At 46.4% G+C, this 27927-nt stretch overlaps 1 protein-coding gene across 1 annotated transcript in view; it reads right to left on the bottom strand.

Annotated features, from left to right (window-relative positions):
* Positions 1-6047: 6047 nt before the first annotated feature.
* MRPS6 (mitochondrial ribosomal protein S6) overlaps positions 6048-27927 on the bottom strand; it is a 48273-nt gene continuing 26393 nt past the window's right edge. Inside the window, exons 2-3 of the mRNA XM_064704139.1 lie at positions 22340-22479; positions 6048-6671 (exon numbers count right to left, since the gene is read on the bottom strand). Of these exons, the coding sequence (XP_064560209.1) occupies positions 6488-6671; positions 22340-22479 (324 nt within the window). The 3' untranslated portion in view covers positions 6048-6487. The remainder of the gene's footprint in view (positions 6672-22339; positions 22480-27927) is intronic.

The raw sequence follows: 27927 nt of genomic DNA, 5'->3' as shown, positions 1-27927 counted from the left end.
GAAGCTGGAATGGGACAATGAACTGCAAGGTGCAAATGGAGCAGAACTGATCCAAGGGAGAGATATATTCTATTCTATTCTATTCTATTCTATTCTATTCTATTCTATTACATTACATTACATTACATTACATTACATTACATTACATTACATTACATTACATTACATTACATTACATTACATTACATTACATATTGTATACTAAAACTATACTAAAAGAAAAGGATACATCAGAAGGCTTAACAAGAATGAATAATAAAAACCTGTGACTCCTCAGAGTCTGACACAGCTGGCTGAGACTGGTCATTAATTCAACACAATTCACGTGGAACCAATGAAAGAATCGCCTACCACATTCCAAAGCAGCAAAACACAAGGAGAAGCAATCAAATAATCATTATTTACATTTTTCTCTGAGGCTCCTCAACTTCCCAGGAGAAGAAATCCTGGCGAAGGGATTTTATCAGAAAATATCACAGTGACATTCACCAGCAGAATTCCCAACTCTGAAACCCTGCTGAGGTGGCTGAGGGGTCCCTCCTGGGATAAAGCATCAGGATCCATGGAATTATGGAATGGTTTGGGCAGGAGGGAATTTAAATCATCCCATCCCATCCCTGACACCTTGCACCATCCCAGGCTGCTCCAGGCCCCGTCCCACCCAACCTTGGACACTTCCCTGAGCATCCCCAGCTCCTCTGTTCCTACAAAGCTCAGCCAGGGCCCCCTTACAGATCCAGTGGGATCCCACCATTGTGGGATCTCAGGATCTGAGTCCTGAGATGCTGGGCCTCCGAGACCACCCTTGGGGGGCCCGGGAGTTCTGGAATGTTGCCAGAAGTGTCTGGTGGCTGCACTTTGACCCTACACGGGAGACGACACCTGTATGAGGACAGGAGGGTTTCACCGGGGTGAATGGTGAAGGGATCAGTTAATTAGAGGGTGAGACACAGGGTTTAGGATTTCTGTACAGGGGGGTTTAGAGGAGTAAGATGGAGGAATTGGGGCGTGTCCTGTCCTTCTTCTTCTTCCTCTTCTCCTCCATCTTCTTTGGCCACGGTGGCATTTTTGGATTGGTTATTACTGAGAGTGCACCGAGTTATAAGAATAAATGGTATTGGGGAAAAATGATAAATATTGTACACGTAACAATGGGTATAAAGATACGTGGCGGTCCGGAGGGCAGCACAGTGTGCTCATGGCTGACTGCTGAGCAGAGCTCTGTCGGGCCGAAAGAAAATCTTTTAGATAAACAATTAATAAACATAAAAACCGAAAGAAGAACTGAAGCCTCTTCTCGTCCTTTGATACGCGGGCTGCCCCAAGGCCACCCCGGGCCTTTCCAGGCCCCTCAAACAGCCGAGAAATCCGGACACACCATCCCACAAACAAAACTCCCCTCGGGATTTTCCTGAGCCAGCAGCCCCCTCCACACACAGCCAGCCCAGCCCCAGCAGGGATTAAAGCCCTGCCATGAAAACATCCTCCAGCCTGGGATGCTGCAGGAGCGGGGTCTGGCAGAGTGAGCTCCCCCTCCTCCAGCACTGCTGCCTCCTTATCCAGCATCTCCTTTGCTGTGTTTTTCCAAGGGCTCCTCAGTGGGATGTTCCAGGAAAATCCTGCCAGCACCCAAGCTGGAGAGAAGTGAATCACAAAATCTCACATTAAAACCTCTCATCTTTTAAACAATGCTGATGAGTTTTAGGCTTGTGCTTCCAGGCTGGAAGTTGAAAATAGCTGGGGGGGGTTTTGCTTAAAATTGCAGCTTCCAGAGCCTGGAAAGTGGGATGGATTCAAAGTGGCAGAGAGGAGATTTAGATGGGATATTGGGAATGAGGAATTCTTTATCCTGAGGGTGCCCCTGGATCCCTGGCAGTGCCCAAAGCCAGGCTGGACACTGGGGCTGGAGCACCTGGGACAGTGGGAGGTGTCAGGGATTGGATGATCCCTAAAATCCCTCCCAAACCAAACCAGTTTGTGATTCCATGAGAGAATGGAGATCCTGGACCCATCCTGGGTGCCTCTTTGGGCAGAAATAACCTGGGCACATCCTAAGAGGAATTCCTGACTCCGACAGCACTGGCTTATATCCCAAAGTCCCTTCCCTTCCCTTCCCTTCCCTTCCCTTCCCTTCCCTTCCCTTCCCTTCCTTCCCTTCCCTTCCCTTCCCTTCCCTTCCCTTCCTTCCCTTCCCTTCCCTTCCCTTCCCTTCCCTTCCCTTCCCTTCCCTTCCCTTCCCTTCCCTTCCCTTCCCTTCCCTTCCCTTCCCTTCCCTTCCCTTCCCTTCCCTTCCCTTCCCTTCCCTTCCCTTTCCCTTCCCTTCCCTTCCCTTCCCTTCCCTTCCCTTCCCTTCCCTTCCCTTCCCTTCCCTTCCCTTCCCTTCCCTTCCCTTCCCTTCCCTTCCCTTCCCTTTTTCCCAGCATTTTTCAGGGATCAGACCCCATCTCCAAGATCCAGGCTGATTTTTGCCACCCCACTCCTTCCCTGGATGATTTCCCACCCCTGGCTGCTGATTCCCAGCTTCTCCTGCAGCTCCCAGGCTGGAGAGGATTTCCAGAGGGACACTGAAACACAAGATCCTGGAATTCTTTCTGCTCACACTCCCAACAAAGGGGGATTTTGGTGTGCTCTGGATTCAGGGAGAAAATCCCAATGTGCTCAAGCTTCCTGGGATCAGGGCAGTGAATTCTTTGATGGTGCAGGGCCCTCAGTGTGTTGGAGAAACCTCCAGGGCTCAACATTCCTCCATGGGAGAGAAAAGATCAGGAAAAGGGAGGGATGGAGACATCCCCAAGGTCTCCCCCATGCAAACCTTTCCAAGCCAGAGCTGCCAGTTGTTATTTGAATCCCTTTCCCAAGGCTGTCCATCCCCAAAATCCACAAACAAGACACCCAGAGCAGAAATTTGGGAAGGGTTTGGGAGCAGAATTTCCTCCTTTCCTCCCCTCAGCAAACCCGAGGAAGGGCTGAGGAGCTTCACTATTGGATTCTTTGGGAAACAAAATCCAAGTCCTGGCATTCCAACTGCTCTGGGCCTGGCCATGGCCATGGAATGGGACATTTCAGGCCATGCTGTGGCTGCACAGCTCCTCTGGCTCTCCACTGTCCCAAAATTTTACTCCTGGACATCCAGAACCTCTCAGAGCCCATGGGACAAATTGGGCTAAGGACAACCAAAAAGGCTGGAACACATCCCAAGGTTTCTCTTCCTCCACAGGGATTTTTTATGGTCCCTCAGGGCACAAATATCCCTTTTTTTTTCCTTTGGCACAAGTTTTGCTCAGTCCCAGCACTGCTCCAGTTTGATCCCTTCACCTCCATGCAGGTGTTTGCTGTCATTCACTTCCCAAAATATCCAACTCCTGGTCTGGGCTCAACAAAATGCAACCCCCACTCTACCTCCTATGAAAACAATAACAACAACAAAAAATTTAGAAGTCTCTATTAGAAACTATCAGTTATGAGGAAAGTTGTACCTGCAGTTGAGAGGTTTATAAATAAATCTGGGTGCTGCTGGGACAACCCCACTGCAGTCCCACTCCTGCCACCCCAAAAAATGGGACAACAATTTTTGTCCCAAAAACGGGACAAAAATCCTGGAGAGAGTAATTTATAGAAAATGTATGGAAGATGATCAGTAATGTCAGGACTCTTGTCTACAAATTGAGCATTAAATGTGTCAAGTCTGGCTGGCTGCTGTGCATATTTCAATTTTAAGAGCATGCAGATACACACCATTGAACTGAGGAGTCTGAACCACCAGTGCTCCCAAACAGAGAAATCATTTCAGATCACCATAAAATATTATTGGAATGTAGCAGCTTTTAAGCCTTATCATATTGAAGGGTACTGTGGACTTGGTGAGACTTTTACTTGTATAATCATTAAGAATCTTGTTGCATTTCAGAGTTGAATTTTAAAAAAATATTAAAAATGTGCAGTCCTCCACTGAAAACTAGACCCATGGTAATGTAGAATGTGACAGAATCTTTTCTTGGGAGGAAATTGATTACTTCTTATTAATTCTGCTTTGGTGTCCAATAGCTCAAACAAGAAGTTATTGGGGTAAATTTAAAAAGAAAAACCCAGACAATGTGGCAGGAGAGTTCCTGCTGTGCAAACCCAGGGCACCAGGAATATTTCTGTGTCTGCTCTGGGGTGCCCTGACCCCCAGGGCAGCACTGACTCTGACCCTCATCCATGGAGAAAGTTTCCCAGACTTCAACATAGACTGGAATCCACAAAAATGTGAAATAGATTATAGAGAGCAGTGCAGGTGCATCACTTGGTGAGAAATTGAGGTTTTGGGGTTTTTAGTCTGTTGTGGATGGCAGCAAGATGGAGGGCACAGGGTGTTGTCCTGGGTTTGTTCTTCATGCTGCTTCTTCCTCCTTCTCCATGGGTTTGGGTGGCATTTTGTAACTGGGCAGAAAAGTCCCCATTGCAGCTCTGTGGGATCAGTTATTGGGTTAAAAGGGAAAATAATCCAGGTGTCAGTTCTTCATTGGATAGTTCAGTCTTAAAAGTCCTTGGAACAAGAGATTGTTGGCCATTTTGTGCCTTCTAATGAAAAGCTGCAGAACTCACAGCAGTGAGACTGTTTGACTGATAACAAATAATAAACACCTGAGTGCAAACATGAAACACCATCTCAGTGCCTTCAATGCAAACCTAGATAAACCCACAACTGGCACTGCCACACCAGGCCCTGGCAGGGGCTGCCCAGGGAGCTTTGCAGTGCCCATCCCTGCAGGTGTGCCCTGGAGGTGGCACTGAGTGCTCTGGGCTGGGCACAAGGTGGGCACAGCTGGCACTGCATGGGCTGGCAGGGCTGTGCCAGCCCCAGGGATTTGGGGATCAACCTTGAAACTGGAACAAATTACTTGGAAAATTTAAAACTACACCAAAGAAACTGAAAAAGGACAAAGAAGCAACATTTTGACGTTTGCAGCCTCTGCTGAGTTTCATGGAGTGGAGTTGAAAACTTAAGTTATTCCCCTTCCTGCTCAATCCAAATCCAGGGCCCAAATTCCAGGTGTGAGGCAAAATCCCTTTAAACCCCAAACTTTCTGTCCACTTTGTGATTAAGAAAACCTTTGAGAAACCCCTGGCTAAGCCACATTGTTGCAGCTGGCACTTTCTACCCCCAAAATGTGAATTTTCAGCAGGGAAGGCAGCCCAGGGAGCCAAACCTGGGGCTCAGATTCCCAAATCCAGGGCTCCTCCTGGCTGAGCTCATCCCTGGCTGGGAGCCAGGTCTGTCCCACAAGGAAAAATCCTGGAAAAGGAAAGTTCTGCCTGGAGCAGGCAGCAATTAAAGCACCTCTCACCCAGATTCAGCTTCAGGCAGTGTGGAGTGTATTCCCTCTGTTCCTCCAATGATTAAAAAAAAAATAAAAGAAAGAAAAAAATCAAATAGAAAAAAAAAGAGAATTAAAAGAAAAAATAAAATAAAATTTAAATTTAAAAAAAAATTATGGAAATACACCCAAACAAAACCCACAAATCCAGACATTCATAACTCTTGAAGGAAGATGTAGGGAAAAAGAAAATGTTATTCTTTTTCAGATGCATTTTAAAAAATTAAGATATTTATAAGAACTGGTTTATTTTCCTTTCCAAAATTCCACATCTAAGGAAAAAAAAAAGAGCACAAAAGCCCCCTAGGAATGATCCAACCACTGGATTTACATCAGAGCAGGAGGTCTTTATATATATAAAAATAATAACACAGATTTTCCTCCTGTTTTCAACAAAAGAAAGGCAGAAAAGACACATGGACACTTTATTCTGATGTTTTTTCCCAGTTTGAAATGTCCACTTGATGGCAAAATGAAGCATCTTTGATTCTCCTGCTCCTACAAAAGCTTGGGGAGTCTCTAATTCCCACCTGGAATTTTCTGGCCTTACCTAAAAAGGAATTTTTACCATGCTTTGAACATTGTTTACCTTGAGGACCATGAGGTGGCTTTTGGCAGTGAAAGTTTTGGGATTTTTTTATATTTATTAAAAATTAAATATTTATTAAAAAAAAAAAAAAAGTCAGGTTTTACTTTTAACCACACTTTTATTGCCTTTTATTTCCTCCCAAACAACCCCCACACCAAATCACATCCTAGATTTCTATATTTCCACTGCAGACTTCTTAATCTCTCATGTAAATCTCCATATTCTGGAGTAATCTCTGGAAAAAATGCTATTTATAGCATCCTGCTGCTGGAGAAATCTCCATTATCAATGTAATGCTCCGAGAGAAAAGCAAATCAATTTGCAGAGTTGTCAAACAGCAAGATAAGCACCCAGATTAAAACTATTCCAATTATTCTAAACAAAAAAAACCCTCAATTGTTACAGTAATGAAGATCCTGTGTCAGACCACACACATCCCATGGCCAAAAGTGATTTTTTTTTTGATTTTTGTGATGGAGTTATCACAAATCTTTTCCACAGCAGCAATGAAAAAATGGGTTAAAAAAGGTTTCAATTTTCAGTTTTTCTTGGCAGAGAGGAGTTTGTGCTCAGGGCTGACTGGCAGGATGCCACTGCACTCCTCTGCCTTGGCCAGGGGGTGTTTGATGAAAGCTCTTCTGATGACATCGATGTCCCGCCCCAGGTGATCCATCATGGGGGACACCAGGGAAGGGGGAGCCTCCAGGTCTATCAGGAAATACCTGCAAGGAGAAGCACAGCAAATCAATCAGATAAAATGTGTTTTGGGGATAAAATCCACCAAAATACCTGGGCTGGGACCAAAGCCACCAAAATACCTGGGCTGGGACAAAATAAACCAAAATACCTGGGCCAAATCCACCAAAATACCTGGGCTGGGACAAAATAAACCAAAATACCTGGGCCAAATCAGCCAAAATACCTGGACTGGAACCAAATCCACCAAAATACCTGGGCTGGGACAAAATATCTAACCAAAAATACCTGGGCTGGAAAAAATTAACCAAAATCCTGGGCTGGGACAAAATTAACCAAAATCCCTGTGCCAAATCCACCAAAATACCTGAGCTGGGACAAAATAAACCAAATTACCTGGGCCAAATCACAAAATACCTGGGCTGGACAAAATTAACCAAAATCCTGGGCTGGACAAAATCACCAAAATACCTGGGTGGGACCAAAATCCACAAAATACCTGGGTGGACCAAATCCACAAAATACCTGGGCTGGACAAAATAACCAAAATACCTGGGTTGGAAAAATTAACCAAAATACCTGGGTTGGGACAAAATACCAAAATCCTGGGCTGGGACAAAATCTACCAAAATCACTGGTGCCAAATCCACTAAAATACCTGGGCTGGACATAAAAAATTGAATCCCAAAATACCTGGCTGGACCAAATCCACCAAAAATGCCTGGGCTGGGACAAAATAAACCAAAATACCTGGGCCAGATTCACCAAAATACCTGGACTGGAACCAAATCCACCAAAATACCTGGGCTGGGACAAAATTAACCAAAATTCCTGGGCTGGGACAAAATCTACCAAAATCCCTGTGCCAAATCCACTAAAATACCTGGGCTGGGACAAAATTAACCAAAATACCTGGGCTGGGACAAAATCAGCCAAAATACCTGGGCTGGGACCAAATCCACCAAAATTCCTGGGCTGGGACAAAATTAACCAAAATCCCTGGGCCAAATCCACCAAAATACCTGGGCTGCAACCAAAGCCACCAAAACACCTGAGCTGAGACAAAATAAACCAAAATCCCTGGGCCAAATCCACCAAAATACCTGGACTGGAACCAAATCCACTAAAATACCTGGGCTGGGACAAAATTAACCAAAATTCCTGGACTGGGACAAAATCAGCCAAAATACCTGGGTTGGGACCAAAGCCACCAAAATACCTGGGCTGGGACAAAATAAACCAAAATCCTGTGGCGGACAAAATCACCAAAATCGCTGTGCCAAATCACTAAAATACCTGGGCTGGGACAAAATTAACCAAAATACCTGGGCTGGGACAAAATCAACCAAAATACCTGGGCCAAATCCACCAAAATACTGTGCTGAAATAAAATTAACCAAAATACCTGGGGCAAATCCACCCAAACACCTGAGCTAGAACCAAATCAGCCAAAATACCTGGGCTGGAACAAAATTAACCAAAATGCCTGAGCTGGGACAAAATCCACCAAAATACCTGGGCTGCAATTCAAGGAATTTTTCTGGGGGGTTTCTTAAATGAGAATTCCTAATTTTTTCCTGCTCCTGTGGAGTTTTTTGGTGTTTTTTTTTTTTTGTTTTTTTTTTGTTTTTTTTTAATGAGGATTCCTAAGTTTTTCTGCTCCTGTGGGTTTTTTTTAAATGGGAATGACCAAGTTGTTTCTGTTCCTGTGGAGTTTTTTTAAATGGGATTTCCCAAGTTTTTTCTCACATTTTGGTGTGTTTGAAATAAAAACTCAGGGCTAGCTTGATTTCAATGATGAGAAGTTCAATTGAACTCTGGTGGAATCATGGAATATCTTGAGCTGGAAGATGTCCCACAGGACCATCCAGACCCCCCAAATTCCCAGTTTTTCCCTGGGAATGTCGTCCCAACACTCCTGGAGCTCTGTCCAGCCCTGCTGACCCAAGATGATTTATGGGGATTTTTGAAGGACTTTTGAATAAGTTAGAGATGGAACATGGATGAGTTCTGAGGTCCATTCCAACCCAAACCATTCCATGGATGGGTTTTGAGGTCCATTCCAACCCAAACCATTCCATGGATGGGTTTTGAGGTCCATTCCAACCCAAACCATTCCATGGGTGGTTTTTGAGGTCCATTCCAACCCAAACCATTCCATGGATGGGTTTTGAGGTCCATTCCAACCCAAACCATTCCATGGATGGGTTTTGAGGTCCATTCCAACCCAAACCATTCCATGGATGGGTTTTGAGGTCCATTCCAACCCAAACCATTCCAGAATCCCCCAATTCTCCCAGCCCACCTCCCCATGGAGCACCACACAACCCAAAAGTGACATCTCTAAATGAAGACACGTTGTCCAAGCAGGACCAGACGCCCCAATTTCATCCCAAAACTGCCCCAATTTCATCCCAAAACTGCCCCTGACAGAGAGGACTTTGCTCTGCAGGAATTTTGGGTTTTTCCTAAGTCAGCTCCAGCAGGAGCATCCCATGTTCCCAAAGGTGATCCTGGAGGGGAAATCCCCAGGACCAGAAGGAAATTGGGAATCTGAAGGAGGTGGGGCTGTGAACAAGCCCTGCTCGTGCCCTTCAGGCTGCACTGGGGTCAGTTTTTTGCATCACATCCCAAATATTGCACCCCAAGAGCCCCATGGGGCCAGGAGTGACTCAGGATTGCAGAATCCACCCCTGGAAAACATGGGAAGAACACTTTCCCTCAGCCACCACCCTGATCTCACAGAGCAGCCACGTCACTGCCTCAACTCATCCCCAAACCCTTCCCAGAAAGTCCAGAATTCTCCATGGGAGGGGTAGGGTGGTAAAAACCCACATGAAACCCCAAATCCTGAGGTGGGAGAATGTGGGATCTCAGCACCTCAGGACTGAGGTGTCACCGAGAGCACCCTTGGGGGGCTCGGGAGTCCTGGAATGTTCCAGAAGTGTCTGGTGGCTGCACTTTGATCCCACACAGGAGACGACACCTGTATGAGGATAGGAGGGTTTCACCGGGGTGAATGGTGAAGGGATCAGTTAATTAGAGAGTGAAACACAGGGTTTAGGATTTCTGTACAGGGGGGTTTAGAGAAGTAAGATGGAGGAATTGGGGCGTGTCCTGTCCTTCTTCTTCTTCTTCTCCTCCATCTTCTGTGGTGATGGTGGCACTTTGGGATTGGTCATTACTAAAAGTGCACTGGGCAATAAGGGTGAAAGGTATTGGGGAAAAATGATAAATATTGTACACGTAACTTTGGGTATAAAGATAGGTGACTGTCCGGAGGGCAGGGAGTGTGCTCATGGCTGGCTGCTGAGCAGAGCTCTGTCGGGCCGAGAGAAAATCTTTTAGATAAACAATTAATAAACACCGAGACCGAGAAAAGAACTGAAGCCTCTTCTCGTCCTTTGATACGCGGCTGCCCCAAGGCCACCCCGGGCCTTTCCAGGCCACCCAAACAGCCGAAAACCGGACAGGAGAGGAGCCCAGCATTGGCTGGGTGTCCCTGGAGCCAGGGCAGCAGTGCCAGCCCATCCAGCCCATCCAGCCCAGCATTCCAGGTGCCCCAGGATGGTCCCAGGAATTTGGGGCAGTTCTGCTGGGCTCCTCCTCCTCACAAACCCCCACAGCAACAACATTTGGCTTTGGGAGCTCGGCTGCCCACTGCTCTGTGGGCTCCAGGATGCAGAGATGGAATTCAGGGACAGGAACCATTTCCCAGCCTGGCCAATTGTGTGGAAGTGCAGCCCAGCAGGATCCGAGGATGCACCCCCTGAAATCTGGGAATGTGGGATTGATCCTCTGGTAAAACCACTGGTGAATCCAGCAGATGCCACCTGAGCTCTGCAGCTTTCCAAATCCTCTCACCTCCAGAATTCCAGCTGGGGATTCCTGCCCCTCTCCCTGATCCCACTGCCATCCCCGCCCTGCATCCTGAATTCATTCCATTCTGCCCAGCTCTCATCTGCTGCTTTTCACTGCGCTCCTAAAACGGCGAGAGGGCTGGTTTTTGTGTTTTTTTGGTTTGTTTTGTTGGGTTTTTTTTATTTTTTTTTTTCCCCTTCCAAAGGCTGCTTTGCAACTTTGTGCTTTCTCTGCCATTAGCAAAGGGTGGAAATTTCCACTGACGCACTGTTGATAAGCCAAGGAGAGCAGGGGGGGAAGGGAGGATGAGCTGTTCCAGCAGATCTTTCTGACTCCTCTCAGGAAAAGGTATTTTATCAGAATTGCAGGCGCTGGGAAAAACGTGGGGTTTCAAAAACAACCACCTCTCTCCAACGTGAGCAAGATTGCCTCCCTGTGCCACGACAAAACAAAGGGAGAGAGAGAGAGAAGGGAGAGAGAAGCAGCGTAAAAAAAAAAAAAAAAATTAAAAAAAAAAATTTGATTTCTTCAGGAAAGAAAGAAGGGCTGGAAAAACAATGAGCAGCACAACAGACATCCCTGAGGAGATCTGAGCCCCTTCCCCTCAAACCTGCACACTGAAATCAGCTGCCAGGAGGCCAGGGGGGTTTGAAAGCCTCAAACCTTGGTTGCAGGCAGTGATCTGTGAGCCCACACTCTGCTGTTTGTGCAGTAAACAACCCCAAATCCCAGCGAGACAAAGCCAGGGAAAAATACAGGAATGCAGCAGGGAAAGCACCTCGTTCTTGCAAGGAGAAATGCAAAAAGCATTTGTGCTGTCCAGGAGTCACCAGGGGAGAAATGCAGGAAAATTCCACTGATTCACCCTGAGCCCACAGTTATTTTTGTCCTCCTGCTTGACTGCAAACACAAGGATGATTTAAATGCAGGGGAGCAGACTGGAACACATTAAAACAATGCATTAACTCCAAAAAAAAATTAAAATGTAAGATGGTCTCGAATAAAGGAGGATGTGCCTTTGCATATGAGGGAAATTAAAAAAAAAAGGACCAAAAAAAGAGCCGGGTTTCATTTCTCAAATTTACCAAATTCAAGCCAGAAATTGTTTGAACCTCGAGTCCTAAGGATGCTCAAATCTGTTGCTTTCAGGTGGCCAGGGTAAGACTTCAAGGATCCTGGATGAAAATTCCCTTTGGAATCCTCCTGGAACACAACTCTGGGCCAAGGGGAGCAGTGAAGATGTGGTGGCCTGGGAAGAGGCTGTGGGGTCCCAAGGTTTTGGCCCCAAAACGTCTCCCTTGTGAGATGGTGGGAGATCCAAAGGAAAGAAAATGTTCTGAGGAACAGCAGAGGAGAAAGGAGCAGAAAACACCTGGAGGAAACCACAGCAGGAGCAGGAGGAGCTCCACGTTGTCCTCATTAAGGTAATTCCACAAAAATAATTTTTTTTTAAATGTTTGCTACCTGAATGTTCATTTTTAGGACCATGGAAATGGGGGAATTTGCTTTGTCCCTCCTCAGCGGGGCAAGCTCATGGATTGTCAGAAGGACCAGGACAAGTGTTGCCTTTAGCTTTTACAAATAGGGCAGTGGAAATTCCTTGAAAATCTGGCAAGGACCAGATCCAACCCAAAAGTTGGACTTTAATGACCAAAACTGAGCCACAGCAATGATGGGAATGATCCACAGAGAGTTTGGGGGAGATACACCCACAGCCCCAGCAATGGCACTTCCCAAATTCCATCCACAGGCACCTGGTGCTCAGCTGATTGACTCATGGAAAGATGTTTCATTAATTCAAAGATCATTAAGAACAAAAGAAATTAAAATGAAAGTCAACCCTCCCCCCCAAATGGTGGCTGGTTGCCACCCCACCAAGCCCAGTGGCCACCACACTCAATAAAGAGCTTTCCCAAGGGTGCCACAGGATTTGGGGCATTCTGGTGCCCTCACAGCACCAGCTCTGCTCAAGGCCTCTAAAATGCACCAAAATTCCAAAGGGCACTTCCACAGCTCAGGTGGAAAGGAGAAAACATCCCAAACATTGCAGGGCTTTGATCCCATATTTACATGGGCAAAAGTAATGGTTCAACTCATCAATGAAGAAAGCCCCATCTAGTGGAAGAAGACAATCAGCTGAGCAGAGAATACTCCAAATGTGCCTGAATCCACAAATATTCCAGCTGCCTTTGTTCTCCTCCAAGTGCTCTGCACAGCCAGGACACTTTTTTTGCCCAAACACCTCAAGATGTTCTAAAATCCAAACAGCAACAAAAAGTTGGGTTGGGCATTAAATTTAAATTTATTTTGAGGGGGGTTAAGTGAGGAGAAGAGTTCCTTTTTCAGATTAATTAAGCTCCTTTCATGTGTTTTTGTTTTGCCCTCTTTGGTCTTCAAGAGCCATGAAAGGCATCAAGAGGCTCGACTTGAGCGAGGCCAAACACGTTTGGAGAATAAAGAAAAAAACACGAACTGTGCATAATTTGGGTTCAACAAAGGGTGGGGAGAGGGCTGTTCAAACCTGTGAACGCTCCAGAGAACACTTCTGACAGGTACCCATTATTTACCATTATTTCACTCTCACCAATCAAGGTGAAATCAAATCCCAGGCGGTGGGGATGATCAGAGGGCGCTTCAACCTCTCCATCCGCGTGGAAAAATTTCATCCTGCCACAAGCAGGAGGTTTAGAAAGGAATTGTGCAACTTCCAAAGCTCAGCTGCTCTGTGGGGAGAGGCAAAGCCTGAACTTGTAAGAAAATTTATATGGAAATGTTTCCACAGCAGTCAAAAAAAATCCCTGATGAGCTCCCCAAATGCCATTCCTGGGTGATAATTCCTGATAAACTCCCCAAATGCAATTTTTGGATGATAATTCCTGACGAACACCCCAAACTGGATGAGAATTCCTGATCAACTGCCCAAAATGCAATTTTTGGATGATAATTCCTGATCAATTCTCCAGATTCAATTCCTGGTGATAATTCTTGATGAACACCCCAAATTAGGTGATAATTCCTGATAAACTCCCCAAATGCAATTCCTGGCCGAGAATTCCTGATCAACTCAGAAATTCCTGGATGAGAATTCCTGATCAATTCCCCAAATGCAATTCCTGATAAACTCCCCAAAATGCAATTTCTGGGTAAGAATTCCTGATCAACTCCCCAATTGCAATTCCTGGATGATAATTCCTGATCAACTCCTAAAATGTAATTCCTGGGTGATAATTCCTGATCAACTCCTAAAATGTAATTCCTGGGTGATAATTCCTGATAAACTCCCCAAATGCAATTTTTGGATGATAATTCCTGACGAACACCCCAAACTGGATGAGAATTCCTGATCAACTGCCCAAAATGCAATTTTTGGATGATAATTCCTGATCAATTCTCCAGATTCAATTCCTGGTGATAATTCTTGATGAACACCCCAAATTAGGTGATAATTCCTGATAAACTCCCCAAATGCAATTCCTGGATGAGAATTCCAAATCAGCTCCGCAAAATGCAATTTTTGGATGATAATTCCTGATCAACTCCCCAGAATGCAATTCCTGGCTGAGAATTCCTGATCAACTCAGAAATTCCTGGATGAGAATTCCTGATCAATTCCCCAAATGCAATTCCTGATAAACTCCCCAAAATGCAATTTCTGGGTAAGAATTCCTGATCAACTCCCCAATTGCAATTCCTGGATGATAATTCCTGATCAACTCCTAAAATGTAATTCCTGGGTGATAATTCCTGATAAACTCCCCAAATGCAATTTTTGGATGATAATTCCTGACGAACACCCCAAACTGGATGAGAATTCCTGATCAACTGCCCAAAATGCAATTTTTGGATGACAATTCCTGATCAATTCTCCAGATTCAATTCCTGGTGATAATTCTTGATGAACACCCCAAATTAGGTGATAATTCCTGATAAACTCCCCAAATGCAATTCCTGGATGAGAATTCCCAATCAGCTCCAGAAAATGCAATTTTTGGATGATAATTCCTGATCAATTCCCCAGAATGCAATTCCTGGCTGAGAATTCCTGATCAACTCAGAAATTCCTGGATGAGAATTCCTGATCAATTCCCCAAATGCAATTCCTGATAAACTCCCCAAAATGCAATTTCTGGGTAAGAATTCCTGATCAACTCTCCAAATGCAATTCCTAGGTGATAATTCCTGATGAACTCCACAAAATGCAATTCCTGGGTGAGAATTCCTGATCAACTCCTTAAAATGCAAATTTTGGATGATAATTACTGATGAACTCTCCAAATTGCAATTTCTGGATGATAATTACTGATCAATTCCCCAAAATGTAATTCCTGGATAAGAATTACTGATCAACTCCCCTAAATGCAATTCCTGGGTGAGAATTCCTGATGAATTCAGAAATTTCTGGATGAGAATTCCTGATCAACTCCCCAAATGTAATTCCTGGATGATAATTCTTGATAAACTCCCCAAATACAATTCCTGATAGACTCCCCAAAATGGAATTCCTGAATGATAATTCCTGATTAACTCCACAAAATGCAATTTTTGGATGATAATTCCTGATCAACTCCCCAAATGTAATTCCTGCATGGTAATTCTTGATAAACTCCCCAAAATGTAATTCCTGGATGATAATTCCTGATGACCTCCCCAAAATGCAATTTTTGGATAATAACTCCTGATGAACTCCACAAAATGCATTTTTTGGATGATAATTCCTGATCAACTCCCCAAATGCAATTCCTGATAAACTCCTCAAAATGAAATTCCTGGATGATAATTCCTAAAAAACCCCCCAAATGCAGTTCCTGGGTGACAGTTCCTAATAAACTCCCCAAAATGTAATTCCTGCATGATAATTCCTGATCAACTCCCCAAAATGCAATTTTTGGATGATAATTCCTGCTAAACTCGTCAAAATGCAACTCCCGGATAAAAATTCCTAATAAACCCCCCAAATGCAGTTCCTGGGTGATAATTCCCAATAACTCCCCAAAATGCAATTCCTGGATGATAATTCCTGATCAGCTCCCCAAAATGCAATTCCTGGGTGACAATTCCTGCTCAATTCCCAAAATGCAATTCCTGGGTGACAATTCCCAATAAACTCCCCAAAATGCAATTCCTGGATGACAATTCCCAATAAACTCCCCAAAATGCAACTCCTGGATGACAATTCCCAATAAACTCCCCAAAATGCAATTCCTGGATGATAATTCCTGATCAGCTCCCCAAAATGCAATTCCTGGGTGACAATTCCTGCTCAATTCCCAAAATGCAATTCCCTGGATGAGAATTCCCAATAAACTCCCAAAATGCAATTCCTGGGTGACAATTCCTGCTCAATTCCCAAAATGCAATTCCTGGGTGACAATTCCTGCTCAATTCCCAAAATGCAGCTCAGCAAGAACAAAAGCAAGCCCTGGGTTTGCTATTTCAGAGAGCACGGGGGCTGAGGAGACAACTGTGAGTGAAGAGCAAAACAAAAAGATGAAGAGGCAAAGCAAGCCAATAACAAAAGAAAATTGCCATCTTTTCAAACTCAAATTTGAAAGCAAGGAAAAAAAGAAACAACAAGGCAATGAAAAACTGGCAAGCAGAACATGGGAATTGTTATGAATAATCAGAGTTTTGCTGGAGAAGTCATAGGTCATGGAATGGTTGGGTTGGAAGGGAATTGAAACCCACCCAGTGCCACCCATGCCATGGCAGGGGCACCTTGCACTGTGCCAGGCTGCTCCAACCAGGCCTTGGCACTGCCACAGAAATAAATGTGCAACTCAATAAAAGAAAGTGAATGAAATGATGAAAATGTGGTGAGAAAGGTGTGAAACATTCCTGTGTCCCAGGCAGATGGAACAGAGGGAAGCCCACACATCCCAAAACCGAGGAGAAGGGAAGGCCCTGGTGCTCCATCAGTTCCCAAACCCCGAGCAGGCTGAGCTGCATCACTTTGCTCCAGAGCTAAGAAACACTGAAGTGGGGCTGAAAACCAGCAAAAACTCTGAAATTCCAACCCCAGTATGCTGAGGGGAACATATGTGGCCCGAAGTTTAGAGTCCGGCTGCTGAGGGCGAAAGGCCGACGCCCCTCTGCAATTCCTGGCCAGCTCCCTTCGGCGTCTGAGGGCCTCGGGCTGTGCTGGCTGCGGGCTGGCTCACACCGCTGGGATTGGGGAGGAACGGAGCTGACCATTTCCCGGGGGTTAAACATCGGTTTATTCAAGGTGATGCCGGATCTAAACACCGGGAAACCAACTGGGAAAAAGTTTTTCTCATAGGGGGTGAAAACAGGATTATAAAGGAGGGGGGTGGGTACAGGCGGAACCAATCGGGAAAGGTGAGGGGATGAACTTCACAGAACTGACACTCCATGGAGACCAATAATCAAAAGGTAAAGGAGGTGTCCTGGGACCCCAGCCAGCCACCATCTCCAGAGAGGAGAAGGTTCTCGAAACCTGGGAGGAGAAAGGGAGTGATTGACTGGGCCCAGGGAGGAAACAACTTTCACTTATAAGGGAAACCAGGGAGGAGCAATTACATATCGGCAACTATGAATAGCGGTTACTATGGCAACTTAGCTGACAGGCTAGCAGTGGCGGGAAAAACTGGGGGAACGAAACCATTTTACACATAATAGGGGAGAACAATACATAAATTGGGGGAATAACACAAGAAACTTAACAACACACTACCACACCAGTATTCCAAATTCCACCTCAATCCCCCATGCCAGCTCCTGCAGCTCCACAGATCCCTGACCTGCGGATCCTTGGAGCCACCACCTCCCCGGAGGAATGTGTGGATCTATTTTGGTTTTTCCCTGGTTGTTCTGGAGCTGCCTTTGGATCCTGTCCAAAGCCAAACCCCCCAGCCCAAGGGGGACCCCAAACACCCCCTGAGCCACGGAGAGCTCAAAGGTGGGGTTGGGGCAGGGCCAGAGCAAACACAGAACCACAAAGTGCCACCCCCAGTGCGCTACTATCACTTTACAACCTGTTGCAATCTGCTCTGCTGTGCTCAGAGGGATTCAGAGCTCCTGGAGCATCTCAAACAGCAAACAGAGCCTGCCTTCAACATTCCTTCCATTCAAAACCTGCCACACACCTCATTTAAATCAGTTGGGTTTTGTTGGTGCCAGCCAGAAACACCTCTGGGACAAATAAAACCACCAAGTACCTTAAAAGCAACTAAAATGCAGCTCGTTAATAACAAGGAGTGATGAGTAAAAGAAATGTTTGGCACAAATCTGTGGGCCAGCAGGAGAGAGAGGTTGGGAATCTTCATTGAAATACATTCTTGCCCTGGTTTTTCACATTCTGGGCAAGCCAGGCTCAAAGTCTCACCTAAATTTCCATACCTGGAACCTGGTCCTTGGCACATTTTATCCAGCCACGAGCTGAATTGTTACAATTTCAAACCATTCTCTGAAATACTTAAAAACCAAAATATTCGTGTTCCACCATGAATAAAATGAATGTGAATGAGTGGCTAATTCAGTTTAAAGATCAGTAAATCAGGGACTGAAAAGTTTGATTCTTTAATGAATCCACACAATTCCCAAAACTCATTTCACAATTTCAAAATGACCAAATTTTCATAATGAGCTACAGGCAAGACCTGTCAATATTAGGTCTTCCAAAAAAAAATAAATAAAACAAAAGGAGGAGGACGCCCAAAGAGATGCATTTCAGAGAAAAACCTAAATTTTAACACCTCATCCTCAATGAGCAGGATCTCCTGAGAGGGAATAACCCCATTGTTTGTGGGATGATCCCATTGTTTGTGGGATGATCCCATTGTTTGTAGGATCTGGGGCTTCAGGAGAGTCACTGCTCCTGCCAGTGACAGCTCAGGGCCACAATCCCCCTGGGCAGGCTTGGAGAAATCTACTTTACACAGCAATTGCCAGAAAATTCCTTTTCTCTGGGAAGTCTCCTGGATATTGTTCCGTTTGTAACAAGCCTGTATTCACTTTATATCCCCAAAATCCCAGATGGTGCTGGAGCACTCCAGAGTTCAGGGAGAAAAAACCCCTTTTTTTAAGGACAAACCATCCCTCCTGCTGATTTATCAATTTGTATTTTCTACTTCAACTCTTTCCTTATCTCTGAAATCCCCACCAAAACCTGCACAAGCTTTGCAGGGAAAAAAATCAGGGAATGGTTTGGGTTGGAGGGAATTAAAGATCATTCCATGGGCAGGGAAGCTTCCAGCAGCCCAGCTGAGCCCAAGCCCCATTCCATTCATTTTTATATCATTATATTAAATTCATTTGCATATAATTAACCAGCCAGGAGATCCAAGGAAATAATGGATTGAGTGTCCATCCCAAATCTCCAACATGCTATAGGAAAATAAATCTCCAACTAACTACATGCTAGAGAAAAATAAATCAGTTAAATAAATCACTTAAAATAAATCAGTTCAATAAATCAGTTAAAATAAATCAGTTAAATAAGAGTCAGGAAAATTAAAAAAAAAAAAACTTAAAAATATTAAAAACCTAAAACAAGCAAAAAATTAAAAGCTTTGGAAGATTCAAGACGCTCCCCCAGACACTCATGAGAATTCTCACAGAAGCCTCTTAAGATAATTCAGAATAAACCAAGACTAAGGAAAATTGGAATATTCTGGATTATCCAATGTCCCACTCCACACCAACATGCTCCAGAAGGGACACAGGAGAATTAGAAATTGCCTGGGGAAGAGAAAAAATTCCAGGATTTTATGGAAAGTCCAGGAGCTTAGGGAGGTGTCTGGAAAAGTTGTTTATTTTCTTTTTAATTTTGTCCTATTGAAAACAAAATATATATATTTTTACAGCTGCTGTAAAGTAGAACTGGCTGATTTTATAAGGTGGCTCCAAAACTGATCTATCACTTCCTATTGATGGATAATGTTTGATTTCCTGAATGTTTTCTTTTCCAGTATAAAATACTGCATGGTCCAGCAGGAACCCACCCTGCCTGTCCATGGAGCTGCAAAACCCTACAGGAAAATCTCCAGGAATCCCACAGGAAAATCCCCAATCCTCAGGAATTCCCAGTGCTGCCAGTGCCAGCTCTGGGTGGGAGATCCCAAAGAGAGGCACCCAAACCTTGTCCTGCAGCAAAGCAGAGATCTGGATCCTGCCACATCCAGGGGGGGCAGGAACAGGGACTGAGAAATATCTGGGGACATCTGAGCTGGGAGGAGGAGGAGGAGGAGGAGGAGGAAGAGGAGGAGGCTTTGATCTTTCCTGCCTGAAGGTTGCAATGATTGGTTCCTAAAGCCTTGCTTTACTCAGCACACAAAATCCACCTGCCCTGGGGGCTCTGCAGGCAGGAGGGGTTTGCTCAAAGCTCTCCGGGAGGATTTGGGAGTGCTGGGGTGGGGAGAGATGGATCTGCTCCATCCCAGAGCCCCCTGAGGCCAGTGGGGATCAGGAGAGGGATTTGGGTTGGGTGGGGATGGGATTGGGGTTAAATCTGGGGTTGGGATAGCAATTGGGATGGGATTGGGATGGGGATTGGGGCTGGGATTGTGCCCCTCAGGTGATTCCCCACCTGCAGAGCTGCCCCAGCGCAGGGAGGAGCTGGAGCTGCTGCAGAGCCCAGAGGAGGCTCCAGGATGGGCAGAGGGCTGGAGCAGCTCTGCTGGCAGGAAAGGCTGGCACAGCTGGCATTGCTCACCTGCACAGGAGAAGCTTTGGGCTGAGCTCAGGGCGGCCTTGCAGGGCCTGGAGGAGCCCCAGGAAAGCTGGAGAGAGACAATTGCCAGGGGATGCAGGGACAGCACACAGGGAATGGCCTCACACTGAAAAATTCCAGGTTTAGATCAGATATTAGGAACAATTTCCTCCCTGGCAGGGTGGGCAGGGCTGGGATGGAATTCCATCCCTGGAGCCCTGGCAGTGCCCAAGGCCAGGCTGGACACTGGGACAGTGGGAGGTGTCCCTGCCATGGCAGGGGTGGCACTGGGTGGCTTTGAGTTCCCTCCCATCCCATCCCATCCCTGACCCCACCTCAGGCACTGCCATTGTGCCCGTGCCTGTTTTGCTCTCCTGCTCCATGTGGGATTTTCCAAACCATGCCTTGACCCTGGCAGTTTTGCAATGCAGGATGAAATCCTGTTGCAAGCCCATGGGAGATGAGAAATTCCTGTCTCAGGACAGAATTAGTGATGACCTCATCCTGCTGTCATAGCAGAAGCATTTCATAAACATGAAAGCCTTTTCCAAGGGCAGCACAAGGAGCTGCTGTCCCTCTCCTTGTGCCAGGGGGGAGCTGAGGCACAGGGATGAAATTCCAGTGATTTTGGGAGTGGTTGGATGACAGTTTTTGGCTTGGGTGGCAGCACTTCTGCAGGCCAGGTTTTGGGTTCTTCAACAGAAGACAGGAACATCTCCAGAACTTTGGAGAAGAGAGGAAGAGAAGCCATTTCTGCAGGGGAGCTGTGCCAGGCCCTCATCACCTCCTCAGGGAGGGATCCTCCCCAGAAGCCCATCCAACCCTGCCCTCTGGCACTGGGAACCCATTCCTCCTCTCTGTCACTACATGTCCTTGCAGAAAGTCCTCTTTCCTCCTTTTTAAAGTGTTCCTTAAGGTTCTGGAAGGGCTCTGAGGCCTCCCTGAAGTTCCTCTTCCCCAGGCTGATGGAACAGGAGTGTGCTGGAGATCCCCCCTTCCCCTCTCACCATTCCCACTCGGCAGGAGCACCACAAGGTGCTCAGAAGAGGGAATGAAACCAGGAGGGACCCCATGAGAGCTGATCCAAGGAGGACTTTGCAGCTCTGGAGTGCCCTGAGCTTCCCCAAGGAAGAGCAGGGCTGGCCAAGCTCCTGTTGGATGCTGCAGGATCGGGAGCAGCTCGTTAATTGTTAATTGTTAATTGTTATTAGGATTAAGCAGCCCCAGCAGTTGCTTAGCAACATCTCCCAGGCCTTGGAGAGGCAGCAGCCATTTCAGAGGTGGCCTCAAAGAGCAAAACCACCCTGGGCATGGGATGGGAGCTGCAGCACCTCCCTGTGCACTGGGGGTAATTCCCATTTCTTGTGTTTCCATAAAACACAGGATTACCTTAAACACCCTTAACTGAGGGGCTGGGGGGGCTCACCTGGAGAGGAGAAGCTGCAGGGAGAGCTCAGAGCCCCTGGCAGGGCCTGAGGGGCTCCAGGAGAGCTGCAGAGGGACTGGGGACAAGGATGCAGGGACAGCACCCAGGGAATGACTTCCCACTAAAATGGGAGGAATTTAGGTGGGATATGGGGAAGAAATTCTCCCTTTTGAGGGTGGGCAGGCCCTGGCACAGGGTGCCCAGAGCAGCTGGGGCTGCCCCTGCATCCCTGGCAGTGCCCAAGGCCAGGCTGGACACTGGGACAGTGGGAGGTGTCCCTGCCATGGCAGGGGTGGCACTGGATGATCCCTAAAATCCCTCCCAGCCCAAACCATTCCGTGATTCCTGACTTCATCAAATCCCACAACTGCATCAGAAACACAACCAAGCCTTACAGGGCACTTTAATGTTAATTATTAACATTGGAGGAAAGGATCCCATCCTGCCAACTAGGAGATTAGGCTGAGCTTTATCAGAAAACAGCCTAAAAATAGTCATTTAAAAAATAATAATATTGTTTATGTCGGGGAAAGTTCTGCAGTGCAAACACCACTGAAAACCACCACAAAACGGACAGCACTCAGAATAAAACACACCCAACACACAGACAACACACCCAGCTCCTTGCTGAGAGCCCTCCCAGGTGCCACCTGCATCCCAAACATCCCCAAGGGCCGGTCCTGGTGTCCCTGCTCCAGGAGCAGCAGGGACAGGATGAAGGAGGAGGTGTCACCACGTACCCCCCTCTCTTGTGGCGCTCCTTGTGCTTGGTGATTTTGTAGGGCAGGGACCTCTCCCCAAGGTTCTCCAGGCTCCTCACGATGGCTCCTCTCTCCATCAGAGCCTGCACGGTGCGCTTGAGCACGGCTGCTGTCTCAGGCTGGAAAAGAGAGAGAGAAAAATCAGGAATTCCTGGAAATCCGCGTGGTTTGTGTGCTGCACTTGCACAGCTCAGCACTTGGAGAGGAGGGGCTGCAAGCCAACAGGACAAAGTGGAAGCATTGAGGGAGAGAATTTTTAGGAGCAGGCCGTGGTGGTGTTTGAGGGTCTCCAGGAGCAGGGAAGAATAATTTTATATTATATGTTTGGGGGTCTCCAGGGAAGAGATGCAAATCTTGACTCTGTGTTTCAGAAGGCTGATTTATTATTTTATTATATTATATATTATATATTATATATTATATATTATATATTATATATTATATATTATATATTATATATTATATATTAATATTATATATAGCATACAATATATATTAATATATATTATTGTAATAAATATATCTATTATACATTATATATAATATATTATATACAATATATAATACATAATATATATTAATATATACAAATATTAACAATAATAAATTAATGTTACCATCAATATATTAATATAATATAATATAATATAATATAATATAATATAATATAATATAATATAATATAATATAATATAATATATTCTATATTATATATTTATATATAGTATATATTGATATTTATATACTATATATTAATATAGTGTATTTATACAATATATACACTATTATATATTATATAATAATATAATATGCTATTATATTATATTATATTATATTATATTATATTATATTATATTATATTACATTATATTATATATTATATGCTATGTTATGTTATGTTATATTATATTAATATACTAAAGAAATAGCAAAAAAACATTTTAAAAGCTAGGAAAGAAAAGAATGAATAATAAAAATCTTTTGATTAACTAAAGTCTTGACACAGCTAGACCTGTGATTATTCATTAAGCAAAAACAATTCACAAACTAAGTAAACAATTCTTTAAATCACATTCTAAAGTAACAAAACATCGGGAAGCCAAAGCTTGCCAGCCTCTCAAGAAAAAAAAATCTTAGCAAAAGTAATTTTTAAAAAATATATCAGTGACAGCAGGCAATTCCCCAGGAACGTTTCCTGCCATTTCCAAGTCAGGCCCCAGCAAAAAGAAGATGAGTTCATGGATTTGACTCACCTGGAATCACTTGCTCTGAGCCTTGCACAAATCAATATTCCTAGCAAAGGAAAATGATGGATTGGGAACAGATTTGGGGTCCTTGCACTGTTGTTGTTCATTAATATTTCAAGTGATCAGTGTGGGGAAAACACAAATCCATGGCTTGGTATGGAGACAGCAATTAGCACCATTATCTATAAATTATATATAATTTACATCCTTATTTACACTGCATGTAACACTTAGGGAACCATGGGATATCCTGGGCTGGAAGGGACCCACAGGGGTCTCTGATCCAGCTCCTGGCCCTGCACAATCAAACCCCAACAATCCCATTCTGTCCCTGCAGGGGTGTCCAAGGGCTCCTGCAGCTCTGGCAACCCTTCCACAACCTCATTGCAGGGAGCTGTGGAGAGCAATGACAAACCCTTCTAAGCTCCATGCAGATTTCAATGAAATCCACTAAAATATTGTTGGGTAAGCTCCCTGCCCTCCATCCCTCACCCCCCAGTGACACAGAGGTTTTTTGTCTCTTTTCCACATGCCCAGGGATCAGCACATTCCCTGGGTGCTGCAAGGCCTACTTGAGGTGCAGTTTCTGAACACAACCAAGCCAAAGATTTGAGCCCCATGTATTTAAAAACAAAACCAGAGAGAAAGAACAAGAAAAGAAAGCCACAGATTTCTACATTCAGGATTGTAAAATTTGCAACCTTCCCCACTTGTGGCCATACTCTGAAAACATCAACTAATTGTTGGGTTGGAAAGCTTGTCACTATAATCCCTCTCATTCTCCCTATCCCAAAATTGCCATGGTTTACCCTGGCTTGCCTAAAGCCATCACCCAAACTAAAAATAAGCTGAACTCTGCTAACCAAGAGATCCACAGACACAGGTTCCTTGGTTTGCCTCAGAGCCAGCCCTCTTGGGGACAGAGGAAATGGGGCCTGCCTGGCTCCCAGCTCAGGAGCCACAACATTTTTTCCTGAACAGCCCAGCTCTAATTCCAGTCCCCCAGCCTAGCACCAATTCCAGCTCCACAGCCCAGTTCTAATTCCAGTCCCAGAGCCCAGCTCTAATTCCAGTCCCAGAGCCCAGCTCTAATTCCAGTCCCACAGCCCAGCTCTAATTCCAGTCCTACAGCCCAGCACTAATTCCAGTCCCTCAGCCCAGCACTAATTCCAGTCCCACAGCCCAGCACTAATTCCAGTCCTACAGCCCAGCTCTAATTCCAGTCCCTCAGCCCAGCTCTAATTCCAGTCCCAGAGCCCAGCTCTAATTCCAGTCCCACAGCCCAGCTCTAATTCCAGTCCCACAGCCCAGCACTAATTCCAGTCCCAGAGCCCAGCACTAATTCCAGTCCCAGAGCCCTGGGGAAGGAAGAGGAGCCAATGGAGCTGCTGCTGCAGAAGGGATGAGGAAGAGCTCTCAAGAGCAGGACAGCCTGGTTTGGAATTGCAGCTCTGGACACCCCTCCTGCCCCCAGGGCAAAGCAGAGCCATTCCCAACTGCTCTCACCCCTGGGCAGCCTTGGCAGGGACCTGGGGCCACACCAGTGGCCCACAAGTTGTCACCTTGCTCTGGAAAGGTGCAGTCCCAAGCTGCACCAAGGGAAATACAGGTTGGAGAGCAGGGAAAAGGTTTTTTCTAGCAAGGGTGAGAAAGTTCTGGAATGGCTGCCCGGGGAGGTGGTGGAGTCCCCATGCCTGGGTGTGTTTAACAAAGCCTGGATGTGGCACTGGGGGCCAGGGTTTGGTTGGGGTGTTGGGGCTGGGTGGGACTTGATGGTCTTGAAAATCTCTTCCAATTCTGTGAATTCTGAGATTCTGGGAAGAATCCTGGGAGGGTCAGGCCGGAAGGGCCCACAGGGCTCAACTGGAGCCACCTCTGGGTCACCCAGAGCAGGGGGCACAGGGTGGGCCCAGGTGGCTCTGGAACGTGCCAGGAGGAGACCCCAGCCCCTCTCTGGGCTCTGCTCCAGCTCGGGCCCTGCCCAGGGCAGAAGTTGTGCCCCCTGTGAGGGGAATTGCTGGGCTCAGGCCCTGCCCGTGGCTCTGGGGCCATTGCTGGGCCTGGAGCAGAGCCTGGGCCTGCTCTGAGCTCTGCACACAGGGACAGACACGGGGACAGACACGGGGACAGACACGGGGACAGGCACGGGGACAGGCAGGGCTGAGAGCTCCTAGAAGGAACCAAAGGATTTTTGCCTACAGATCCAAATTCCCTACTCCTCTTCCCCCACATGCTTCAGAGCCGCCCAGAAGAAACCTGTTAACTCCACATGTCCCACCAAGGCAAACAGAGCCCCAGGTGTCACACCAGCCACAGGTGAGGGGGCGGCCTGAGCACTTTGTCCTTAGTTGAGCCCACCTCAAAACCTGTGTCCAATTCTGGTCCTGCAGGAGAGCCCTGGAGGGGCTGGAGCGTGTCCAGGGCAGGGAATGGAGCTGGGAAGGGGCTGCAGAATCCCTGAGGGAGCTGGGAAGGGGCTGCAGAATCCCTGAGGAGCTGGAAGGGATAGTGCAGAATCCTGGAGCTGGAAGGGGCTGCAGAATCCCTGAGGAGCTGGGAAGGGGCTGCAGAATCCCTGAGGAGCTGGGAAGGGGCTGCAGAATCCCTGAGGGGCTGGAAGGGCTGCAGAATCCTGAGGGTGGAAGGGGCTGGGGCTGGAGCAAAGGAGGCTCAGGGGCCCTCGTGGCTCTGCACAAGGCCCTGCCAGGAGGGCACAGCCGGGGGGGTCGGGCTCTGCTCGCAGGGAACAGGGACAGGAGCAGAGGGAGCGGCCTCAGGCTGGGCCAGGGCAGGCTCAGCTGGGACAGCAGCAGCAATTTGCCCATGGAAAGGGAGCTCAGGCCTTGGCAGGGGCTGCCCAGGGAGCTTTGCAGTGCCCATCCCTGCAGGTGTCCCAGGAATGTGGGGTTGTGGCCCCTGAGGATTTTGTTTAAAGGTGAGCACACCACTGGTGTGCTCCATGGTTGGACTGGATCTTCTTAAAGGTCTTCTCCAACCTCAGCAATTCAGCCATTCTGGCCTCTCTCCTCAAGGCCTGTCAGCTCAGCACAATCCCACCCAAGAGCAGGAGCTGTTCCATGCACACCTGGGGGTGCCCCATCCCTTCCCCCCAGGATTAAAGCCACAAATGCCCCAAAAGAACCAAAGCAGCACCAAGCTTCTCATCCTGAGGGGACATTGTGCATAAGACGGAACAAAAATGCTCCCATGGGTTCTGTCAGTCCCACAGGACTCACCTGGCAAGCAGGAAAGATATAAATGAAAGGGAACTGGGGAAAAAAATGGGAATTCTCTGGTGGCAAAGTGGCTACAGGCATGACCATCAGCCATGAAGCTCAGAGAACAGCCTGGAGACAAACCAAACGTGGAAATGAAGCCTTTGGAATGCTGATGCCTCCTAAAACACGAGGAGCCACCTGCCTGGAAGCAGAGCTGTGTGAAAGGACTCAGCTCCACTGCTCCTTTTTCCATCTCATTTCCCCCAGAGCAGTCCGAGGGATAGAAAATCCAGCACTGGCTACAAAAAAAGCTTTGTCAACCACCAAAACCTCCTCCAAGGAGAGTCTTTGGAGGGAGAAATAGAAGCAAACACCAAATCCTCAGCAGCTTTAGGGCTAGGACAGTTCTCAAGTTCTTCTGGCCAACAGGAAGCATTTAAAGTCAGTGGGCACATTCCAAATTATAAACAGGAATAACTCCATCCTAATTACTTGATTATCCCTTCAATGTAGTAACAGCAGGATAAAATTATGTCTTTTTTTGGTTGCTCAGCAGTTACAAAAGGTTGGTCTGGGATTATTTACTGAGGTGGAAATCAAAGAAGGCAAAATTCATGTTTAGAAGGAAGCTGCAATTCCAAGCAGCAACACTAAGGGGGAAAACCATTTATCTGGTGTCATTTACTACTTAATAAAACATTAAAAATTATTAGTGAAAATGATTAAATACTCTCCAAATACTGTAAAAGCATCAACAACCCAGAGCAGCAGCCCCAGGTTGGGAACAACTACTCAGGGCAGCCAGGAAAGGTCAAAATCCAGATAAATGCAGCATTCCAAGGCAACAGCAGATGTGGGAGCTGGGCTGAACCCCTGGGGAAAATGGGCTGGGCTGGAGCTGGAAATGGAGCAGTGGGAATGGGGGAAACCTCCAAACCTGCCTGGAAGTTCAGGGATGGGGAGGGATCCCAGATTGGATTGGGATGGAGGGACCCCAAATCCCACCCAGTGCCACCCCTGCCATGGCAGGGACACCTCCCACTGTCCCCAGTGTCCAGCCTGGCCTTGGGCACTGCCAGGGATGCAGGGGCAGCCCCAGCTG

Source organism: Zonotrichia leucophrys, chromosome 1 (assembly GCF_028769735.1).
Source record: "Zonotrichia leucophrys gambelii isolate GWCS_2022_RI chromosome 1, RI_Zleu_2.0, whole genome shotgun sequence".
Classification (NCBI taxonomy): Eukaryota; Metazoa; Chordata; class Aves; order Passeriformes; family Passerellidae; genus Zonotrichia; species Zonotrichia leucophrys.
The sequence above is the reverse complement of the archived record's forward strand: the minus strand, read 5'-3'. Positions and strand labels throughout refer to the sequence as shown.